The sequence below is a fragment of the Micropterus salmoides genome, unplaced genomic scaffold (genome assembly GCF_014851395.1).
Source record: "Micropterus salmoides isolate LMB-PRFRI ecotype aquatic unplaced genomic scaffold, ASM1485139v1 Ms_hic_scaffold_5, whole genome shotgun sequence".
Lineage (NCBI taxonomy): Eukaryota > Metazoa > Chordata > Actinopteri > Centrarchiformes > Centrarchidae > Micropterus > Micropterus salmoides.
Genome location: NW_024044237.1, coordinates 29,052,017 through 29,071,521, shown reverse-complemented (window position 1 = coordinate 29,071,521; position 19,505 = coordinate 29,052,017). Strand labels below are relative to the sequence as shown.

General features: G+C 39.3%; 2 protein-coding genes across 8 annotated transcripts in view; one reads left to right on the top strand and one right to left on the bottom strand.

Moving 5' to 3' along the window:
• The window catches only part of tmem144b (transmembrane protein 144b), a 64,856-nt gene extending 59,626 nt beyond the window's left edge, over positions 1 to 5,230 (bottom strand). For 2 of the 7 annotated variants that reach the window (XM_038699634.1, XM_038699636.1), the window contains exons 1-9: positions 4,785 to 5,224; positions 4,501 to 4,668; positions 4,243 to 4,365; positions 3,394 to 3,493; positions 3,069 to 3,149; positions 2,853 to 2,931; positions 2,623 to 2,702; positions 1,933 to 2,051; positions 1,432 to 1,551 (exon numbers count right to left, since the gene is read on the bottom strand). In XM_038699634.1, the coding sequence (XP_038555562.1) occupies positions 1,432 to 1,551; positions 1,933 to 2,051; positions 2,623 to 2,702; positions 2,853 to 2,931; positions 3,069 to 3,149; positions 3,394 to 3,493; positions 4,243 to 4,365; positions 4,501 to 4,668; positions 4,785 to 4,875 (961 nt within the window). In that variant the 5' untranslated portion in view covers positions 4,876 to 5,224. Of the gene's footprint in view, positions 1 to 1,431; positions 1,552 to 1,932; positions 2,052 to 2,622; positions 2,703 to 2,852; positions 2,932 to 3,068; positions 3,150 to 3,393; positions 3,494 to 4,242; positions 4,366 to 4,500; positions 4,669 to 4,784 lie in introns of all 7 variants that reach the window. The other 5 variants (XM_038699633.1, XM_038699630.1, XM_038699632.1 and 2 more) reach the window with 5 other exon arrangements.
• A 548-nt stretch (positions 5,231 to 5,778) lies between these two features.
• Positions 5,779 to 17,951, top strand: gask1b (golgi associated kinase 1B). The gene is made up of 4 exons (XM_038699628.1): positions 5,779 to 6,983; positions 8,006 to 8,223; positions 10,812 to 11,038; positions 16,590 to 17,951. Exons 1-4 carry the CDS (start codon positions 6,092 to 6,094, stop codon positions 16,795 to 16,797), a joined length of 1,545 nt encoding a protein of 514 aa, XP_038555556.1. The 5' UTR covers positions 5,779 to 6,091; the 3' UTR covers positions 16,798 to 17,951.
• The last annotated feature ends 1,554 nt before the right edge of the window (positions 17,952 to 19,505 follow it).

Sequence of the window (19,505 nt, the reverse complement as noted above, 5' to 3'; positions counted from 1 at the left end):
TAACCGGGATTTTAAAGTTTTAAGATGTAAATGCATTCAGATATGTACGTGCTTTGATAGACAGAATGGATGAGGAAATGAAACCCGCCTCAGGCTCCACAGGAGGGGAGGAGTTAGAGAGAAACTGACGGGTTTTCAACTTATCCTGTCACAGCATCAATTGCTGGAGTTACTGATCTAGGGATTATCTGATCTCGCTCTCTGAAACAGAAAATCCAGAGTTTCCCCTCATCGCAGGCTCAACATACTCAATTTTCACTAATCTCGCTTTCTGAAACGGGGCCCAAGTGCCAGTAATTGGAAACTGGATCACAAATTGAAGAGTCGCTTGTAGACAGATATGTCCCTCATTTTCATGGAGTAACTAAATGTGTGGACAGGGTGGTCAAGCACCGCCCCATCACTACCACCACCCCAAACCCCTGTGCTGTGAAAGTAAAGCCCACCCACCAAGCTGTAAAACAAAGTGCTGATCTAAACTCACTAGGCTCAATGTATACCAGTTTTGGGCCGGAGTGGACATGTTTTGCCTGAATCAACATATCTAACCATCCCCTGAGTGGATGTGTTTGCACATGCAGGTTGCCAAAGAAAGCTGCTGCATTTCCTCTGATTCTTCCTGTCTTGCTGAGAGTCAAACTGAAGCTATTATTAAAACACTCTTGGCCCTTACAGGGAATAACAGGTCAGTGGTTCACAGAAATAAATCAGTTTGTGAATAATGGTGGTATACTGTAACCAGCACCCCTACTTTTTAGACCCCCTGTCACAGCTGAACATGGTGATAGATCAGATGCCAATTCTGAGGAATCACATTGGGTTGGTTTATGGCCCTTCAAAAATAAAGAGAAGTCTTAAAACCCCTCATTACAAGTGATGGTCTTAGTTTGGATATGAGTAATGAGCAAATTTCCATTTTAGACCATTTCATTTGCATGATTTTAGTGGTCTGAACAAGTGAAAATATTCAGTTTTGACAAGAAAAAAAAAAGAAGTAGATTTTGGAGAAATGTCATGTAGAAAATCCCTCGATTTAGTTCTCTTTCATATTTGATCGTCAAAATAATTCAAGTTATTTCAAAATGTAAATAAACCCTAAGACCTAATTCTTTGTACACTGAGGATTTCAATCTTTTCCCAATACCTTTTTAAAAGAAAATGATCGCCTTGTGCCGTTTCTTGAAATATGAAAAAAACAAAACAACAATGGCAGATTGCTGCTCTATGGAAAGAAGAAATATTCCGCACTGGCAGGTTTTTTCCACTTGATTTAAGATGATAAGACTTATTTTACAGACAAACATTACATTTATCTTGTACAGCAAAGGTGCACCTAATAAAGTTTTATCTCTGTGTAAAGCAATTTAGATTAATGACAACTCAAAAGATCATGATTATGCCACGAAACATCTGTCTAATAAAATGTGTTACCTGGTAAGATGGCTCTGGAGAACACTCTGGGCCTGTTATTCATGACAGCACAGTAGATGGTAAAGTACACTGTGCTTGCAACAAAACTGCCAGAGCACTGGGCATAGACATAGTCGATGTCTGTGAAGTTGAAAAAAAATTTTTATTTGTGTTTATCCCAGCAGGTTTGCAATAAAGACAGCTAAGCCAATTGCATTCCTTTGTTTTTGAGATGTCAGTCAATATCAGAGTTATAGCTAAATAGATATAAAAGAGCAGCAAGACATGTTATTGTCAAACAAATCCTTGAGCTACCCCACTGACAGTGACTTTAGAGACCTTTTAACCTGATATTTAACCTGGATCTCTGGAGGATTCAGTGTCTTTAAAGACCAACAGTGTGTTACAGTCTTAAAGCTGAGAGGATGTTTGAATGTTTTTTTCCTTTATTTTGTCTTCAAGTCAGGTGCATAGCTTACAAAAGGTAAATGTGAAAGCAGTTATCCAACACAGAAGCCATACCATAAACACTGGCTCCATGGAACATGCTGTCATTGCACGATGAACGGCTTTTAATGTAGAGGATGGGTGCAAAGGAGGACCCGTACAGCAGGCCTGACACAACAGCAAGTAGGCAGCCACTGATAAGAATGAGACGATATGTAGGTTTTAAATATCCAGTTACATACTGTTAAATTTATAAAACTAATTGCATACAATGCTAATGAAAACAAATTGACATTTGAATGTGCACACACATTTAATTTTAAACAAACAAGTTAAAAGTAGATAAAAAGGAGACAATGTGCATTACTTACGATACTGAGGTTTTACTCGCTTGCACTTTAGGTCTACTACTATGTTTGTTGTTTGATTGCTTAATTGAGTGCTCACATTTCTCCCTGCTTATTGTATTATTTTGCTGCTGCAGCCCATTTCCCCAGTGGGATGAAAGTGTTGTCTAAATTATGAAATTGTTCATTAAGTCAAAGAAAGGCTTCCTGTTTGTAACCTTAAGATTACAAAGGCCTCTGATGAAAGCTTAGGGTTTCATTAAAATAATTATAAAATTCATCTTTGATCAAACCTTGAGGAATATTTCTATATATTAATCAAAAATCAATGTTCCATACATCTTCCCTTGTCCGTGCTTTTAGCATACAAACACAATATCTGTGTAAACAGCTCAGTGACTGCTGTTGTTGTGCTCACATGAACTGTCTGGTCTTTGGTCCGATGAAATCTATCCAGAACTTTGAGGAATTTGATCCATAGCTGCTAGAATTTGATCTCTGCAGAAAGAAACAGCAATTTAATATGGAGTCGTGTTGTCTTTCAAAACAATGGCACCACCAGAATATACAAAATATGACGTCATCGTAACTCACTTTGAGAAACCAAGTGACGGGAATTGATTCAGATTCTCCAATTAGTATACTCACCCTGTCAATAAGCAATGGAATTGATTCTGAGTTGGGATGCAGATCCACGTCTGTTTTCACAAAGAAAAAGATCAGGCAACTGAAACAAACACAAAATATGTCTGTCATCCAAAACAAACCTCTAAACGCTACCACTGTTTTTTGTTCTTGTTTCAGCTACTAGATAATTGTGCTGGCAAGAAGGGGGGAGACCTTACTTCCAAATTTACAATTTACCTGAGCAGACACAACCCGGCTCCACAATAATTTAACATCGGCCTGGAAACATCCTGAGCATCAATCCCAAACCAACCAAATCTGTGAAAGACAGTCACACTCACTTTTTGAATACATTGCCAAATTAAGAAATAAAAAAAAGCCTCCTGCTGATGACATGGGGTGAACATCTGTTTTACCGGACCCAACAATTGCCTTGCAATGCTCAAATGTCCCAGAATGCCTTTTTTGAAGATTAAATTAAATTCATATCTAAAACTCACCAAAAGAAAAGGGACATTTATATTCCATTCTGGATTGAAGAGAATACAATGATCCGACTCACCTTGAACTGGCCCAGGCCATCAACAAACTAGAGGATCCCCAAATTAAAATCCCAAGACAGAGGCCAATCGCTTTAACAATTGGAACAACTGCTATATTCCCTGCAGATGACATAGGAGAAAAGTTAGCAAGATGCACGTCTTATAGATAGTGGGAACCTCCCATGTGTTTTGTCCTCCCAGGGAAGCTGGTGACAAATGACTGTCTCTTCCCATGTCAATAATAGAGTCAGCATTGACAAAGACAGAGATGCACACAGTTAGGGAACTAGGAAAGAGTGAAATGTTTTAATATTGGTCACATTGCAGTTGAAAGCTAGATGTGCCTCTTGAAAAGCACCTTTGTTTATAAAATGTCCACGGTATTAGAGGTTTAATACAACGTGGGAATAAGAGACACTGTTTTGTCCAGTAACATACATTGATGATTAGAATTAATCTGTTTTCCACATAATTTGAATATTTTTTCACTAGCATTCCAAAGCCAGTTAGAGATATTCATTGGCAAATACCTTGTATCATTTTTGGTATAAACAAAAATATAACGATTTTAGTGCAGAAACAGGGCACTGTCAACAGTACTAAAGTGCGCTTTATAGTATCAATATATAGTATGAAATTGGGACACACTATCAAGTGTCCTCAAAGTTGGTCTCATCTCTCATAGGAAGAGTACCAACGTCATAATTTCAAGATGGACTGCAACAGACAGACTCTTTAAATTGGTTGCTTCCCATCTGCTACATCCCAACGTCCAGCTGGACACTGAACCGATCCTATGAGACCAAGCCGCACTCAACCACATGAAAAACATGGAGTGATGAGTTTGGTTTGCTTTCATGTGACAATACCTGTAGCCCAGATGAAACCTCCAATCATTGCAAAAGGGTAGAATTTGGGCGACTGAAGCACCAAGTCTCCAACCATAGATACAGTCCATATCGCTGCACAGGTTACCCACTGAAAAAACATACCTGGAGACAGAACACAGTCATATTCTCATATAGGCCTGCAAAATTGTACCACCACTTGTGGATACCCCCCTTTTCAAGTTAAAACATTTAATAATGTTAAATCTTTGTAAAGAAAAAGTATAGCTGTATGCCTACCATCTCCTGTCTCTATTCTTTTGACAGGAACAAAGTTACTTCCATACAACAGCACAGCAACCGCATTTGCAACAATCCCATAGGCAAAGTGAGTCATGTTGGTTGAGTTAAAGGGGAAATCAAATGTTTCCAGTTTGCCAGTTGCAGAAAGTTCGCCACAATTGGCACCTAGTGGAATTTTAAAGCAAAACACACATCCAAGATGGTTGATTTCAGACAGCACATCAACCTCAGGCTTCCTCACATTCATCATCTCAGACCAATCACAGTTTAGGTTGGCCTACCTTTTCCAGGAGCATGTTCAGCGCTATGACACCTCACCATCAATAATGCGGTAACAAACATAAATAAAGTTGGATACTTTGCTTCAAGCATTTTAAAACTATTATTTGTTTTCTGTGATAGACTCTTGCAGGTCCACAGTGTTAAAACCCGCTGGAGGCCGTGTGCGTCTGCAGTGGTGAGGACTCAGCCAGGTGCTGCCAATTATCCCATCACTCAATCTGACACATGGCTGTAGTGGGTAGAACTACATGACAACAGCGATACAAATACCGTTGGCTAGCGGGAAAACACTTCAGTATGAAGGTTTCCATCAAGTCTGTTGTCTGAAATAATTCGTGATCTTACTGCATATAGCTATTTTTAACCCGAGAGGCTGTAAATCAATTCCAAATTTACTCTCAAATTAAATTAGCAGTAAATTACAGTAATACACACAAATAAATAAATAAATAATCTCAATATGGTTGTTCAGGTTTGAAGTCATTCGCCTGGCATGCTGAGGAGGACAGCGCTTATCGGCCACAACACAATAGCCTACTTCTATATTTAAACCGGTAGCCTGTTTACTCAGATCAGGAAATCCTGCAGAGCCCAGTCTGTGGAGATGTTTGTTTCCTGCTGTAGACCGTTTCCCTTTTCACATTTGTATTCTAACGCGTTGCTCCTGGAAATGAATAGCCTGCACTCAGCCAATTAAGAATTAAGGAAATGGACCACCAGATGTCGCCTAAAACGTAGGAATGTAAGACGAATAAAACATTCTTAGTACTTCATCTTAAAGCATGTATAACTTATTAACATCCGTTGTAGGTGATGTTGATGCAGCCCGTCCAACCTATTTAGATCTAATCAAACAATATCCTCATGAAGTCCACAGCGTCCAGACATGAATGTGCATCAACAAATAGCCAACTCCTTATAAAATGTTAGCACTTAGAAATCCCTAACAAACCTATTCGCATGCGCTTATATAGTATTTTTCGTATGCTTTTGCATACAGTTTGTAAATAGACACCCCCTGCTTTGTTTGAGGTGAAATATTTCAGCAGCATGCAGGCTGATGCGGGCGATGAAGTGAATAGTGCTTATCATGTATTTTACCACATAGCTATATTCCAAAGAAAAAAAGACGAAAAAGCATGAAAGATCAAGTCGTCTCATGTTCAGTTGGAGGGTGGTTTCCCAGGCCGCCCATCCCCTATGCAGTTGCCTCTGTGGCCACAAATCCACCCTTCAAAAATAAGTTTCGGAAGCCCTTCGGTACACCCTGGGTTGACGCTCAACCATGATCATACCTTAAGTTCTAATGGGGAAGTCTCGCTTTAACTGTCTGTGCTTCCCTTTTTTAAGACTGACCAGCGGCTTTCGGAGGTGCCCTCTTTCAAAAAGGAGTTTGATAATTGCCAGCGTGTGTGTTGTTTATTTGTTTTTTGTGGTTTCACAAGTTGGATACTCGCCGCTGCATCTGGACAGAAGGACTGATAAAGAGAAGTATCGACACACCCGTGGATTGTATAATGTGGATATTAGTGATGCGCTGCCAGACTCGGCGGATTTGCTGACCGGTGCCAGCTTTGTGGTCCCCACACGGTCCAACGTGGTGTACATAACGCTAAAGACTAAGCGCCTGAAACCAGCAAAAATTCGGGGTACAGTTAGACCAAAACTGAGGCGAAAATCGAGAAGGAATAAGTCGGTTAATTCAGTATTTACGCAGAACAAACTTGGCGCTTTAGAGCAGGACGCGAGCCAAATTAAGCGCAACTTTGCACCAAAGACTTCCTGGGGAGAAACCAGGGATCTTGATTATATATCTGTGGATATAATCCACGAATCTCATATTAATGCACGGACAGACTCTAACAGTAGTTCTATCCGAATTTACAGCCAGAGGGCACCGCCATGGTTCAGCCCACAGGACGTGACAGCCATGCGCTTTCTTGCGGATGCCAAAGTTGTGCGCATCAAGGAAATTTCTCATGGAGAGAGTCAACCACTTCTGATATTTGAGGGGGAGACGAGCGTTTCAATGAACAACCAAAAACATACAAAACGGAACAAAGATGTATGTGGAGGGCAGTGTGGACTAATCAACAGCCCAGTGGACACCACTGAGGTATTCGCTTTCCATCTAGACAGGGTGCTGGGGCTCAATAGGACACTACCAGCTGTAAGCAGAAAGTTCAGCTTTTTACATGGTATGTAAACAGACGAGGAAATAAAAGATATTGTCTAACTTGATAAGTTGGTGTCCTCACTTATAGCAGAACTCCTTTCTATGTACTCAGGATCCAAACTGCAAATTACATCAATATCACAGCACTGTAATCAGATCTATGGAGAAATTGATTGAATGTTTGAATAATACCATCCTTCAGTTATCTATGTAGCTTTATCATAGATTTAGGTGGTTTCAGAGATAAAGCCATTACATGTTACTCTTTAAGTACCCCAGTACAATGAATAAAAGAGTAATCATACAGTACAACCCTCTACCTTAACTCAGCAGGATTGTTATCAAGACCACATATAGTTCCTTTTGAGACCAGACTGAGAGAGACCAGAGCCAGTCCAGACATATTCAAGACCAAAAGCCATTATCCAATTCCATCTTTCCCACCTCACCATTATTCCATCTATCACTAACATCTGTGTCTGTTTTTTAGTGTGCAAAGGGAAAAAAGGCTTTTCACTGGGCCTCAGAGAGAGCCTGCGTTGTTAAAATGCTCTGCAAAATGAAAGTATATGTACTGAGAACCATAAATGGCATATTAACCTGTTTTGGGCCTTGGGTTGTGAAAGGCCCAATTCCTTCTACTCTTTGGTGCTCCAGCCCCATACACCATGTGCCACAGAAAATGTTGCAACAAATTTTGTTTTTTGTTGCAACATTGCTTTACCAAAATGAAAACATTATTGCATTAACAGCCCCCACCCTCCAGTGATGAATGGTTGCGGTAACTGCGTGTTACATTAAGAAGCAGGCTGGTCGCCATTTGCAAATCCAGGACGTTCTCTCTCCTGTCTTGATCTGCTCAACTGGAGAAGGAATGTGGTTTTACTGTAGAGGTGTGTACATGTTGAACTGAATGCCCATGAGAACACCACTGATGAAGTGTATTGCTCAGTACGCTTTTCCAGGATAAAAATAAGTTAAACAACTCACAGAGTGACAAATTGCTGAAACCTGACCACATAATCTTTTTTCCTCCCTCTTTAGATGGTCAGCCCTGTCCAGTTGTATCATGGGATGCATCTCTCTACCCAGATGGCCTTGCTGTAGGCTGGCCCACTGTGAGGTTAACGTGGGGGGAGTACCAGAGCTCCCTGAAACAGAGGTGTTGGCATAAAAACGTCAGCCCAAAGCCTGACTCCGGCTGCTCCACAGTTCATCACTACGAGTGGAGTAAACTAGTTCTGTTTGACTTCTTGTTACAGGTAACAATAGTTGGAAATTTCTCTAAATATGGAAAAAAAAAAAAACAATTCGGTCATTTGGTTTTCTGTTGTGCATTCACAGCCTCCACAGGGTTTATTAGGCTTCATAAATGACTTTTGGAAACATCTTTTTGTTTGACATCAACTATATTGTTACATCCTAAGGTCTAGGGGTTTCCTTGATGCAACATCAAGGTGTGGCTTCCCATTCCCATGCCACAGTTTAGCAGTTTATTTATCTTCAGAGATGAGCAGTGCCCAAAACAACCAAAACACTCTAAGAAACCTAAAACTTTCCTAAACCAAAATAAAAATGAAAGAAATAATTTTGTTACTATTTTAAATGGGTAAAATCGTATTTGATGAAAGAGCTCCGCGCAGCGCATATATTCTCTCAGCATCTCCTCTCGCCCCGTCGATCTCTCTCTCTGTCTCTCTCGGCACAGTTGTCATTCTGTGGGAAACACTGTATTTACACACAACTGGGATTCATGTTGATAAATACGCCTATGGGTGGGCAGGAGGGTGAGTGTGAGCAAGCATTCTCAATGTGACATCCCTGTCCATTATTTAGTGACTAGTAGGCTACCTTATCTGCCTTTTTGCTATATTGGTTATTAAGTAGGGCATTACAACAACATGGGGCGCAGTGTCAAAGATGCGCTTTTTGTAGTCCATCTTCAGAATATTGTAGTTTTATCACCAGAACCCACGTCAGTAACATCCGCCGTCGCATAATTAAGTCGCCTAGAAAAGAGTAATCGGATTATCTGAGCCCCGCGGTCGTCTTTTCCTAAGTCCTTATGGATTGTCCTTTACATCTTTTCTCAACCTCATGACGTTTTCCATCGAGGTCAAGGAAAGGAGGTTAGGAAAGGAGATTTTATGACCGCAGCCAAATTCTAGTATGCTCACAACAGTTCTCTACTCACAATGAAAACAAACAGGTTGGGAATGGCAGAAAGAAAGGAGGGGAGTTCCTGTCAGATGGGGCCTAAAATGGCTGCTGTCATCCAGGCGACCAATCAGGAGGTAGCAATCAGCTCTACAGGACCAATCCAGTGTGCCCACCTGTTCTCTATTATCTGCATACCCTCACACACACACACACACTCTAAGGGAGGAGACAGCTGACGGTGCAGGGAGAGAGATAAACACATACAGAATATGACCTCAGGGTCATAATAATATGTTCCAATGTCTGTTATTGCAGAAGAAGCCCTTTGGCTAAATAGATTATTTTTTCTGTGTGGGAGGCCTGCATCTCTGATCAGGTTTTAGCATTGAGGACACATCTCCTGAGAATTTAATTCATCCCTTGATAAGATAACATAAGATAGGATAAGATGTTCCTTTATTAGGGGAAATTCAAATTGGCACAGCAGCACAGGGGAATGTAAAATGAAAGAAGAAAATACAATAAAAGTACAATCAGTAAACATAGGAATCAAGTATGTATAACACATACACACTATATACACACTATGTACAATCAAAATACAATCAAAATAGAATCTGTCAGCGGAGATGGGAGATGTTGGCTGCTTTGGCGTTGATCATGAAGGCGCAAGCAAAGCAGAGAGAGAAGTAGGAAAATATATAGTAGTTTGGATACCTTTAGAACTAATAAATAAGCCGTTTTGATTATTTATCTGTTGTTAGTTTCTTATTTCAGGTTCCTTACAAATAAATTCATAAATAAGTAATGAGGAGTTCATATTGTGCAGTTTAGAAAAACAGATTCCACAGAACATATAAAACATCTTGTCAACAACATAAGTGGACTGATATATAGAAGTTCTTACATTGATTTGCTGGATACTAAAGAACAGACAAATCCCTTTTAAAAAACATTTTATGGTTGATATATTGAAGTCCATTACAGTGGATGCTGGGTTTGAAGGAATTAGGGCTTACAGAAGGGTGTGTTTAGGGGCTTGTTGGCTTGATTGACAAGTGTCCCGGGGGTATTTTGAGCTTCTCACACTTCATGCCTTGGTAGATGCTCATCGACCTAAGTTGTCCCAACCCCCAGGTTTCTCAAAAAGGTGCCTGCGAGTGACACCTAATCCTGACTTCAAAAGTCCCATCGGAAACCTATGAGTGTCATCTCAGAAGCTGCATCGTTGGTTTTACTTCTAAAACCTCTGCCAATCAAAAAAAAAAAGCATAAAGAGAGTGATGGATGAGTTGACGCTATCGTTGAGATTATTGGGAGTTAGATGAGAGCAGGGGCTGATAAAATACCCTGTGCAGGCATGTCACTGAGCAATCCAGTGGTTTAATTGATGTTGATATCTAATAAAATGAACGGGTAGTACTCATGCCAAAGAGACACTACAAAGACAAACTGCTGAATGTGTTGTGATTATTTTATCTTGTAATAAAATTATTATGTAGTCTATATACATGTGACAAGACACAAGACAAGAAATAATTCAATGCTTGCCAGGGTAATCCATAATTTTAAAAAAGGACTCCATAAATACCAGTTGTAAACCTCAATGTCACAACTGGCATTGTATGCTCAATACATCAACAATAACAACAGCAAGTATTCTCTGAAGAGATATGAACTTTCTTTTCAGATTCACAACCGTCTGGATCAGAGCTGCTGTGGATTCAGGCCCAGGCAGGAGGATCTGTGTGTGGAACTCGGCCACCATGCAGAATGTAGGGACCAGAACCACATACAGCTGACAAACATCATCCACAGGCGTCATGACCCCAAACACCTGGTCTTCACCAACAACAAGGGGTTCTTCGACAGAAATGAGGACAACTTGGACTTCCGACTCCTGGAAGGAATCAAAGAGTAAGTTAGGATAATATCAATATATATATATATATAATTATTATTATTTCATAAATACTGATGATTTCAGTGGCTTTGTGTTTATTGCTCTGTTAAATTAATATAGTAAACAACAATCAGATTTTGTTTTGTGTGCATCAAACAACAAAAACCTTTGTTGGAGCAACAGTGACTGGTGAGTAAGTCTAGCTGATTTTCCACAGTTTCTGATGTCCTCCCCCAACAACATGGTTGAACAATTCTAGCATGCAAAACAGATATTTATCTCTGAGCAACACATTCTCACTCCCAACTTCTCACATATGGAAACTTGGTCAAGACCCCTTGGCGTAAAAGTGTAGCTTTTGCATGTGTTGGGCTCTACGGTCAAGTTAGCAATAATAAATATGCAATGTCGAGTTAGACTTTTTAAAATAAAACTACTGGTTAACAACATGAAACGCCATCGCGATTTGGTTAGGTTTAGGCACCAAAGCTACTTGGTTATGTCTAGGAATTAGGTCTGACCCCGAATAGTCGAAGATTCGATGCTTTAATGGGCCGAGCCTGATTCGACTGTCAATCTCACAGTCAAAGCTTCGCAGCGAAACAAGGATCATGCCATTTTGGCGATATGGGGGTCTGATTTTACATAGAACTACCAGTTTTCTCCCAAGAAGTTAATATACAGCCTATTACAATATAAATTTCAACATTTAATGCTGTAAATAAACATGTAGAAAGAATAAAACTTTCATTAAATGTTTTTAAAGTGCCTAAATAAATCCAAAATTGTAACCCTAACCCTGGGTCGTCAGTGCGCATGTGTAGGTGTAGGGCGTAGAGTGTGTGTGTGTGTATGTCGGAAGAGAAAAGGTTGTTGAAGAGACCGAGCCCCAGCTTCACTGGTTCACCGAGTTGTCCTCACCTCGCGGGACTTTCGGATAATTTGTCACTGTTGATGAACCACACAAAGAATATTATATCATTTTTAAATAGCCGGCTACTTGAAATAGACCCTCGAGGAACCGCGAGGTGCATGCATTTTTCGTCAGCATGGCATGCACTGAACTCTGCACAAGACCGGCGAATGGCAGGCGAGGGAGAGAGAGGGTCTTCAAAAAGCCTCAGTTTAGCTGGAATTTACAGTTTAAGTTGAATGAATAGAGCTCTGCTGCTTCTCAAGATTAAAACAGAGCTACCGTGTGTTGAACCTCTGCCATGCTTGTTCAGGAATTAAAATTTTTGCAATAATTCCAAAACACATTGCCGAGACATTGCTTTCATTTCGTCTATCTTTTGATCAATAAATCAGCCAGTCATACCACTGGGGAGACAGAACAGAATCTGCAGTTTGGCAAGGACACTTGTGTCTCCGCCCTACACTTAGAGCCTATATTCTGGCACTCAAATCAGATATAAAGGAAACATGAGTCTAGATTTAGCTGTTCAGATGACTTAAGGCTGCAAGACCGTATTAATACCTGATTTTTGTTTGATCTTATGTTGATTTTTTGTATTTCTTTTTAATCTCTTTGACTTTTATCAAAGCTAAATAAACTGTTTTTATTCCAGACACATTCTACATGTTCATTGGAAAAGCTGAGCTGCATGAAAAAAAACACTACACAGTCTCTCCATGGCTCTTCCCCTGTCATTTTCAAAATCCACATGATCATGTTACACCTTTGTCTCCTGGGGTTTGCCATTTTAGTAATACAAACCTTTCTCTGAGGTAGAACTCCTCTGCAAGCAGTCCACTTAAAATCCACTCAAAACTCATTGAGGCAAGCCACAAAACAGTATCTCTGAGTGAAGCACTTCTAGCAGCCATACTGACTACATGTCTAGTAGTAATGCTTCAGCCTGGGTAGATTTGTCTTGTTCTTGTTGAAAACATTTGAGGTGTAACTTGCTCACATTCTCCAGTAAAAAAAAAAAGACTATGCCTACGACCAACTTCACTGCAGCCAGCTGCCACAGCTTCCATTGATACAGTGATCTAATTTTTCATCTCTGCTGATATTTTACTTTTAAAATACTTTTATCCACTTGTGAGTTTTCAAAATGTCAAAAAAATACCAGAAGTCATGTAGCCTACTGCTTGAATTATTAGTTACACTTCATGTAACTCAAACTGAAGTTTTGATCATGTGAAATGTTTTTCACTTATGTCCCATCCCACTCCCACAAAAATACTCCTGTCCAGTCCTAATCCCATGACAGTAACAAAAAATATTGTTCTGTCACAATCCTAGAAAAGTTACTCCCGTCCCATCCTGTTTCCATTTAAAAAATCTGGCAAATATCTTTATTTACATTAGAACTGCATATTTATATATTACAACTGAACACGTCCTGCATGCTGCCGTTTGCACGCATTTTTTCCTGTCCTGACCCAGTCCCATGATGAATAGAGAAACTGACTCACATCCCACAGCAATCCCAAACAAATGTCAGCCTCTAATACAAACATCCTCAGAGGCAACCAATGCTGAATATGTGATTGACAAATGTAATGAACTACAAGAAGCAAAGAGCCACTGATTTTTCTGATTTCAAATTACCAAATTCTAATGGCAAGTTGTGATCAACATATAGTATAAAATACATAATGTAAAACTTCAATTAATAGCCGAGTCCCAAATAGCTGCCTATCCCGTGTACTGGCCTGGTGTGGGAACACATTTTGACAAATAAAGGCCTGCCTCAATTTAACACCTGGTCTAGTTTTTATAGAAGTTCTTTGGATGTATAAAACTTCTTAAACCCTGCGAGGTTGCCTGCTTTAGTTGCTTCTAAGCTGCTTAGATCGTTAATACAATATACAGTGGGTACGGAAAGTATTCAGACCCCTTTATATTTTTCACTCTTTGTTTCATTGCAGCCATTTTCCAAAAATCAAAAAAGTTCATTTTATTTCTCAGTAATGTACACTCAGCACCCCATCTTGACAGAAAAAAACAGAAATGTAGAAATTTTTGCAAATTTATTAAAAAAGAAAAACTGAAATATCACATGGTCATAAGTATTCAGACCCTTTGCTCAGTATTTAGTAGAAGCACCCTTTTGATCTAATACAGCCATGAGTCGTTTTGGGAAAGATGCAACAAGTTTTTCACATCTGGATTTGGGTATCCTCTGCCATTCCTCCTTGCAGATCCTCTCCAGTTCTGTCAGGTTGGATGGTAAACGTTGGTGGACAGCCATTTTCAGGTCTCTCCAGAGATGCTCAATTGGGTTTAAGTCAGGGCTCTGGCTGGGCCATTCAAGAACAGCCACGGAGTTGTTGTGAAGCCACTCCTTCGTTATTTTAGCGGTGTGCTTAGGGTCATTGTCTTGTTGGAAGGTAAACCTTCGGCCCAGTCTGAGGTCCAGAGCACTCTGGAAAAGGTTTTCGTCCAGGATATCCCTGTACTTGGCCGCATTCATCTTTCCCTCGATTGCAACCAGTCGTCCTGTCCCTGCAGCTGAAAAACACCCCCACAGCATGATGCTGCCACCACCATGCTTCACTGTTGAGACAGTGTTGGACAGGTGATGAGCAGTGCCTGGTTTTCTCCACACATACCGCTTAGAATTAAGGCCAAAAAGTTCCATCTTGGTCTCATCAGACCAGAGGATCTTATTTATCACCATCTTGGAGTCCTTCAGGTGTTTTTTAGCAAACTCCATGCGGGCTTTCATGCGTCTTGCACTGAGGAGAGGCTTCCGTCGGGCCACTCTGCCATAAAGCCCCGACTGGTGGATTGCTGCAGTGATGGTTGACTTACTACAACTTTCTCCCATCTCCTGACTGCATCTCTGGAGCTCAGCCACAGTGACCTTTGGGTTCTTCTTTACCTCTCTCACCAAGGCTCTTCTCCCCCGATTGCTCAGTTTGGCCGGACGGCCAGCTCTAGGAAGGGTTCTGGTCGTCCCAAACGTCTTCCATTTGAGGATTATGGAGGCCACTGTGCTCTTAGGAACCTTAAGTGCAGCAGAATTTTTTTTGAAACCTTGGCCAGATCTGTGCCTTGCCACAATTCTGTCTCTGAGCTCTTCAGGCAGTTCCTTTGACCTCACGATTCTCATTTGCTCTGACATGCACTGTGAGCTGTAAGGTCTTAAATAGACAGGTGTGTGGCTTTCCTAATCTAGTCCAATCAGTATAATCAAACACAGCTGGACTCAAATGAAGGTGTAGAACCATCTCAAGGATGATCAGAAGAAATAGACAGCACCTGAGTTAAATATGAGTGTCACGGCAAAGGGTCTGAATACTTATGACCATGTGATATTTCAGTTTTTCTTTTTTAATAAATTTAATAAAGTTTTTTTCTGTCAAGATGGGGTGCTGAGTGTACATTACTGAGAAATAAAATGAACTTTTTTGATTTTTCGAAAATGGCTGCAATGAAACAAAGAGTGAAAAATTTAAAGGGGTCTGAATACTTTCCGTACCCACTGTATATTAATGTTTAAACGTATGGTCAATATGTCCGTATGAACATGCTACACATCGTTAGATGGTTAGATTCTCCACAATTCAGTAGTTCAGTTCATTTAAGGGAAACAACAAGACCCAAAGTCTAATTCTCATAGATTTACCGGTGTAACCTGCTTGGTACAAGAGAGGAAAGGGAAAAAAGTGATCACTGCCGTTACCTTTGAAGCGCTTGTTAACTCCAAATGTGTCCTTACTTGATTATTTATATTCCTTTAGTCTGTAAGGGTCCACCCATCAAAATAATCAAAACAGCTTTTCATAAAAATTAATCCAAGTTGTGAATCTTGTCACGTGAAGTCCATCGCTCACTGTCTGCTAACTTCTCTCATCCTGCACTGTGTTGTTGTGGTGATGTTACTTCAAAATAAAAGCACATAAGCTGTCTGTCAGAGCTAGAGCAAATGAATGACGTGTATTTGATATTATTTGATCATTTTTATACAAGTATTATTCTGTTTGAAATAAATAAACTGTTTCATAGTAGTTTCAGTTTTGTGCAAAAGGAATTAAAGGCCTGTCCCATATGGATGCCTGTCCCAAATATAGGCAGGGTCAATTCAGTGATTTTAGCAAATAAAAGCTTGATATTTCAGTATTTATATAATAAAGCAACTTGCTGGAAACCAGTAAAAATATTGTTTAGAGGTAAATCTGTATGGGGCCGTTATCCTCACATTTCCAAAACTTAGTTAAAAACACAGAAGCCACAATTCACAATTGCTTCCACAAACTCCAACTCCTGTCTTGAACCCTTACAGAAAGTTTGTCAAGCTTCCTGCATAGCTGTGCATGTACACACATTCCATAGACAGCAGAACATGTTGTTTGAAGTTGTTACAGTTACCTTCTTAATATTGCGGTTGGTAAAGTGTAAAGAAACAACCAGGACTAATTTGATTGTAACAGCATGTTCAGCTATTTTTTTGACTTTATGCATAAAAACAGGGTTCTATGTCTTCACCCATTAAGAACCAATCAAATTATTTCTTGCCCCAGCCAAAGGCAGCTTTAACTCTGAGAGATGTACATGAAACTAAAAGTCAAATTTCATTGCTGACTCTTTTTCTGTCTTTCTGTCTCCAGGCTTCCAGAGCAGGCAGTGGTGGTGCTGAAGAGCAGGAGGCTAAGGGAGAAGCTCCTCCAATCTCTGTTCCTTGACCAGATATACTGGGAGAGCCAGGGCGGCCGGCAGGGTATCGACAAGCTGATAGATGTAATTGAGAGGCGGGCCAAGGTCCTCCTCACTTATATTAATGCTCATGGAATCAAAGTCATCACAATGAATGTGTGATGAGAGTCACACAAGTCAAGTGGCCAAATTTCTGACAGATAAAGTGACTTCTGTGGGTCTGGATAAAAACATCTATACATCTAAAATTGTTACACATAATGTAATTTGTGGCAATCTTTCAATATCAACATATATCACAAGAGCATTAGAATTCCTCATTTAACATTCACAGTGAAATATTTGTAAAGTTAAGTTAAATTAATATTTATATATTTTTTCTTTAAGAATTTGTAAAAATAACAAGTATCTTGCTAATGAAGGATTGTATTATACTTTACTATTATTAATTGCTTACTATTCTTTTAAAATAGCAGAAGTTGTTGTCATTTGTGGCTAAGGAAACACTACAGCAATATTTTTGTTTTAAAAAGATTCTGAGAAAGGCTTTTTTAAATAATTTAGACATTTAAAAAGTGCCTTTTTTAAACTCTTATTTAAATAAAGAATGCATATAAGAATGATATATGTAAGAAAATACTGTAGTTAAAACCTTTGCTACCCCTGAGGCCTTCCAGCAACTGTAATTTGCATGGTGTATGAATTGAATGCACTAAATAATACCTTAATTTTGTACCTGCTCCTCAAGTGTGTGGCAGGAATTAAGATGTTGATAAAACCTCAACCCAGATCCGCTGAGCTTGATTGGGGTCACACATTATACATTGAATCTTTTTATTTTAATTGAATAAGTATTATAATCTGATCTAGAGTCTTAAATTGTTTAGTTTGTTTTTACAAACTACCAAGAAGTCAAAGGGTTTCCCCAATTTTTATACTTTTAAGATTCAAAACAGCATCAGTTATTGTGAACACTGTATATTATGAAACCTATTTGGTAAGAACTTGGCATAGTGACTGTACATTAAGAACGAAAGATAAGAAGTCAGATGGTATTATTCTGCTTTATGCACATTTTCAATTTAACTACAAAAATACCTTTAGCTGTAAACAATTTTATTGTGTTTATTTATTTTTGTACTTTTTTGTGAATTGTTGAAGATGTCTGAACATCAGATAGCAATAAACACATTTATTTAGTGTTAAGGGAAATAAGCACATTCACTCAGTCACAGTCACAGTCGCAATCCCAGTCACTGATTTTTTGATTGATTGAAATTTACCTTTATTAAATTTTAGCTTGAAATATGAAAAGACTTCAGGTGTCTGTTGTCTGTTTGACTTTACTGCATCTACCTTACTATTGTATAAAAAGTTTTTAATGAAAAAGCCACCATCAAATAACTATTAACAATATACAATCTATAAAAGTGAATTTGCAATGCCATTCTTTCCACTCATAAAGCATGGTCAGAAATAGCCTGTGGCTCTGAAATCTGACTCAGAGTGTGGCAACTGCTTTTCATGCTGTCGTAAACAGTGTGCTTTGGACTCTGAGAGAAGGGGTCGAGTGGGCTTTGTGCGTTATTTTCTTGTGTTCGTGCCGGGCATTCAGTTGACTGTTGTTTTAACCTCTCTGCACCCGCATTAGGGCATCACTGGGGTCCATGCCTCTGTGTGTTTGTGATAGAAAGGCACCTCTAGTGCTCTCCAACTGAACTTACTTCCTTTACACGTGTGTGTATGCATATTCTCACACAATAACATACATACATACATGCTAAACTATATGTAAAAACACGTTCAGACAAACAGGCATTAGGACCTGGGCTCTCCCTGACACTTTCCCCATGTATCCACATTCAGTCCCACTCAGTGAAAAACCAGTGTGTTAAATTCTGCAGGTCAAGTACAGCACTTCAAACTGACAAACAAGCCTTTACAAGCAGCTAGTCAGTCAACTCAGACATACTCAGCCAAGCATTAGTTTTCACTCTTGAAAAAACATTATCATTATCATATTACATATGAGGGAAGTAAAAGTCCTAGTGTGCAGTCCCCTGGCACAAGTGCAAATATTTAATATATAAATTCAAGCATTGAGAAAAAAGGTATCCATTTCAAAGAGCTGTCTTAAAATCCATTAAATCCCCCCACCCATGCCAAATCCTAAAAGGTCTACCACAGTGGATAGGGTCATCACTTCTCAATTCTTGGGAATTGTTAAAAAAAATAACAGCCAAACTCACAATTTTAGCATAAACAACCAAGTCAGTAATCATGCTCCATAATGAAGAAGTGTGAACAGCCTCCATATAGCCTTGTCAACCTCCATATCATAGCCTAAACTGAGAGACCAAAGCTAACCTTGGATTTGGGAATGTGACCCCCCATAAACTGTGTGTCAACTCAGATACTATTTTCTTACATTGTAGTAAATTGAAATGCAAGAGCATTGGTTTAGTTTAAACAGTGGAGGGGACAAATAAAGACTAGGGTCTGGGGGTCCTTCCCCAGGAAATTTTGAGTATTAAAGACTTAATTTCCTGCATTCTGGTTAATATTTCGGCACCAATTCATGGTTGATCTTCATATATATAAAGGGAAACACAATATTATATAGTATGTAACAATTCAAGATATAAAAAATTAATAGGATATAAAGCAGTACTAAGACTTTCAGGCATTCTGCAGCTATTGCTTTTAAATATGTTTTCTCCTGTAGATCTACTTTTCTACTTTAATAAAATCTCTGCTGAATCAGTACACATGCTTAGCCTTCCCTTCTCTTCTGAGTCTCCATTTGGGGAAATAACCTCTTTTAATAGGCCTACGTGGGACCTTTTCACCTTAAGGATAAATTCATTCAT